Source organism: Neophocaena asiaeorientalis, unplaced genomic scaffold (assembly GCF_003031525.2).
Source record: "Neophocaena asiaeorientalis asiaeorientalis breed wild unplaced genomic scaffold, Neophocaena_asiaeorientalis_V1.1 scaffold489, whole genome shotgun sequence".
Lineage (NCBI taxonomy): Eukaryota > Metazoa > Chordata > Mammalia > Artiodactyla > Phocoenidae > Neophocaena > Neophocaena asiaeorientalis.
The window spans coordinates 3,874,805-3,877,717 of NW_020174791.1; the positions used below are offsets into that span (position 1 = coordinate 3,874,805).

Sequence of the window (2,913 nt, forward strand, 5' to 3'; positions counted from 1 at the left end):
TCCAGCAGATATGCCTCTTTTTATTTCTCTAGAAGTTAGCTTCCCAGAGATGTGGGGACACACCAGCAGATATGCCTCTTTTTATCTCTCTAGAAGTTAGCTTCCCAGAGATGTGGGGACACACCTTCAGTTTCTCGGGGGCGGAGGCCACCATTTTGATCCCACTAGGCTTGTCCCTGAACTTGGCCACCCTAGCCTGCTGATTCCCCCAGCGACCCTGGGTCCCCTCTTACCACTCCCTCCTCCACCCCTCCCCCAATCTGACCAGAAGGGTGCAGAACGGTGCTACAGAGGGGGCTACAACTGTATTCCTGGTGCTCAGTGGGGCGCCCCCCCCCGCGGCCCTCCTGGCCCTGCCCTGCCCCCCCGCAGGCGCAGATTCATGAACACGGTGCACATGGTGGTGAGGCCGTACTCCCCCAGCTGGTGCGCGTCCTCCATGGGCTTCCCCTCGAAGCTCAGCCAGAACTGGTCGGCTTGCACGTGCTCCTTTTGGCACACTTGCAGCTTGAGCTCGGCCACCATCTGCGTCAGCCGGACCACGTAGGCGCTGCTGCGACCCTTGTCATTCCTCACCAGGATGTTCAGGGGCTCTTTGCAGCTCTGCACCATCAGCAGGACGGTGCTGTCGGGGCCCAGGCCCTGGCAGACCAGGGGCACCCCATCCTGCAGCACCTTGCGAGTGCCCTGGTGGGCCAGGAGCTGCTGGAAGGCGGGCACGCCGATCTGCTGGGTGATCTGCTGCTTCAGCTCGGATGCCAGCATGGAGTCCCTCAGGGGCACCAGGATCTCCTGGCCCCCGAGCATCTTCACCTTCAGGTTCTTACCCTGTGGGCATCACACAGGCTCAGAGACCCTGGCACCAGTTCTGGGAGCACTGCACGCGTGACACTGGCAGTGGGGCAAGCTGCTAGACCCCGTGATGCTGCCCCCTCCTCTCCAGCCTCCCCTCCCACCAGGAGGGGCACGCCAGGTGCTGGAGAGTGCATGCGGGCATTTCTAGAAGAATAGTCACCACCCACAACTATCATGTTGCCTCCCTTCACCTGCTAAGACGCCCCCCTGTGCTGATCCCAAGGGATCTCAGGGTTGCCCACTGGGCAGAACCCACCTCTGAGGACCCAGACCCTGCTGTCAGAAGGAGCCCTGTCCCTCCCCTCACGCTTAAGAACCTGGGGGTTCTGAGCAGCTCTGCCTGCCTTGCACATGTAGGTGTTCCGCCCCTGGGAGATGCCACCAGGGGGAGGGGTACGAGCCCACCTGCCCCACTTGACAAACCCGCCTCACCATGGCTGTGGGCTCTGGCGCCAGGTCCTCCGCAAGCACTGGTTGGCTACCTCTCCGCTCTCAGCTCTTCTCCAGCCCTGGCAGCTCAGCCCTTTTAAAGCCTGAGCAACCATGTCAGAGGGCGGTGTCGGGGAGCCAGCCACACAGTAGCCGAATTCAGCTTCAGTTTCAGTTTCCTTTTCCCAAGGCGGGCCCTGGAGTGAATAGCAGAAACAAAACAGAATGACAATGACAAGAAACTGAGGTAGGGGTGGGCTGGGGCTTTCCACCTGGCCAGCGGGGCCTGGGGACTGTGACAGCATCCCCGCCTCCAGGGGTGTGTGTTCAGAAACCCCCTGCATGTCCAACACCTTGGGTCCTTTGCAAGACGCACACACATCATAACATGAGCTAACAATTGGAAACTTTCACTTTCCATTTACCAATCTGCAAAATTAGTAAACTCGGAAATCATTGCCAGGGTTAATTCAGAAATAACATAAAATAGTGACAATCTAAACTACCCAGAGATAACCTCCATTTGTTTATGACAATATTTGTTCAGATTTTTTAAAAATTAATTAATCAATCAATCAATTAATTAATGGCTGCTTGGGTCTTCGTCGTTGTGCACGGGCTTTCTCTAGTTGCAGTGTGGGGGGGGGCTACTCTTTGTTGCTGTGCGTAGGCTTCTCATTGCAGTGGCTTCTCTTGTTGCGGAGCACGGGCTCTAGGCATTGGGGCTTCAGTAGTTTTGGCATGCAGGCTTAGTTGCTCCGCGGCACGTGGGATCTTCCCGGACCAGGGTTTGAACCCGCGTCACCTGCATTGGCAGGTGGATTCTTAACCAATGCGCCACCACGGAAGTCCCTGTTCTGATTGTTTCAATGAAAGATATGTATCTTATTTTCTACAAAAATGAACTCCTGGACACTATTGACAAAGTGAAAAGAAAAACTATACACAAAATGGTAGAAAATATTTGCAAATCACATGTCCGATAAGGGTCTAGCATCCATAATATATAAGGAACTTTTACAGCTCAACAACAAAAAGATAAACAACTCAGTTAAAAGTTGGGCAAGACTTAAATAGACATTTTAAAATAGAAAATATATAAATGGCCAACAACCACATGAAAAGATGGTCAACATCATCGGTCACTAGGGAAATGCACATCAAAACCACAGTGAGGGACTTCCCTGGTGGTGCGGTGGTTAAGAATCCGCCTGTCAATGCAGGGGACACGGGTTCAAGCCCTGGTCCGGGAAGACCCCACATGCCGCGGAGCAACTAAGCCCGTGTGCCACAACTACTGAAGCCTGTGCGCCTAGAGCCCGTGCTCCGCAACAAGAGAAGCCACCACAATGAGAAGCCCACACACCGCAACAAAGAGTAGCCCCCGCTCGCCGCAACTAGAGAGAAAGCCTGCGCGCAGCAACAACGACCCAACGCAGCCAAAAAAAAGTTAAAGAAAAAAATAATTAGGGCTTCCCTGGTGGCGCAGTGGTTGAGAGTCCGCCTGCCGATGCAGGGGCACGGGTTCGTGTCCCGGTCCGGGAAGATCCCACGTGCTGCGGAGCGGCTGGGCCGGTGAGCCATGGCCGCTGAGCCTGCGCGTCCAGAGCCTGTGCTCCGCAACGGGAG

The 2,913-nt window shown here is 55.2% G+C and overlaps 1 protein-coding gene across 1 annotated transcript; it reads right to left on the minus strand.

Moving 5' to 3' along the window:
• On the minus strand, positions 1–1,419 carry ISG15 (ISG15 ubiquitin like modifier). The gene is made up of 2 exons (XM_024760289.1): positions 1,288–1,419; positions 1–828 (listed from the first exon to the last, which is right to left on the minus strand). The coding sequence occupies exons 1-2, from the start codon at positions 1,288–1,290 to the stop codon at positions 319–321; spliced, it is 513 nt and encodes a 170-aa protein (XP_024616057.1). The 5' UTR covers positions 1,291–1,419; the 3' UTR covers positions 1–318.
• Between the last annotated feature and the right edge of the window lie 1,494 nt (positions 1,420–2,913).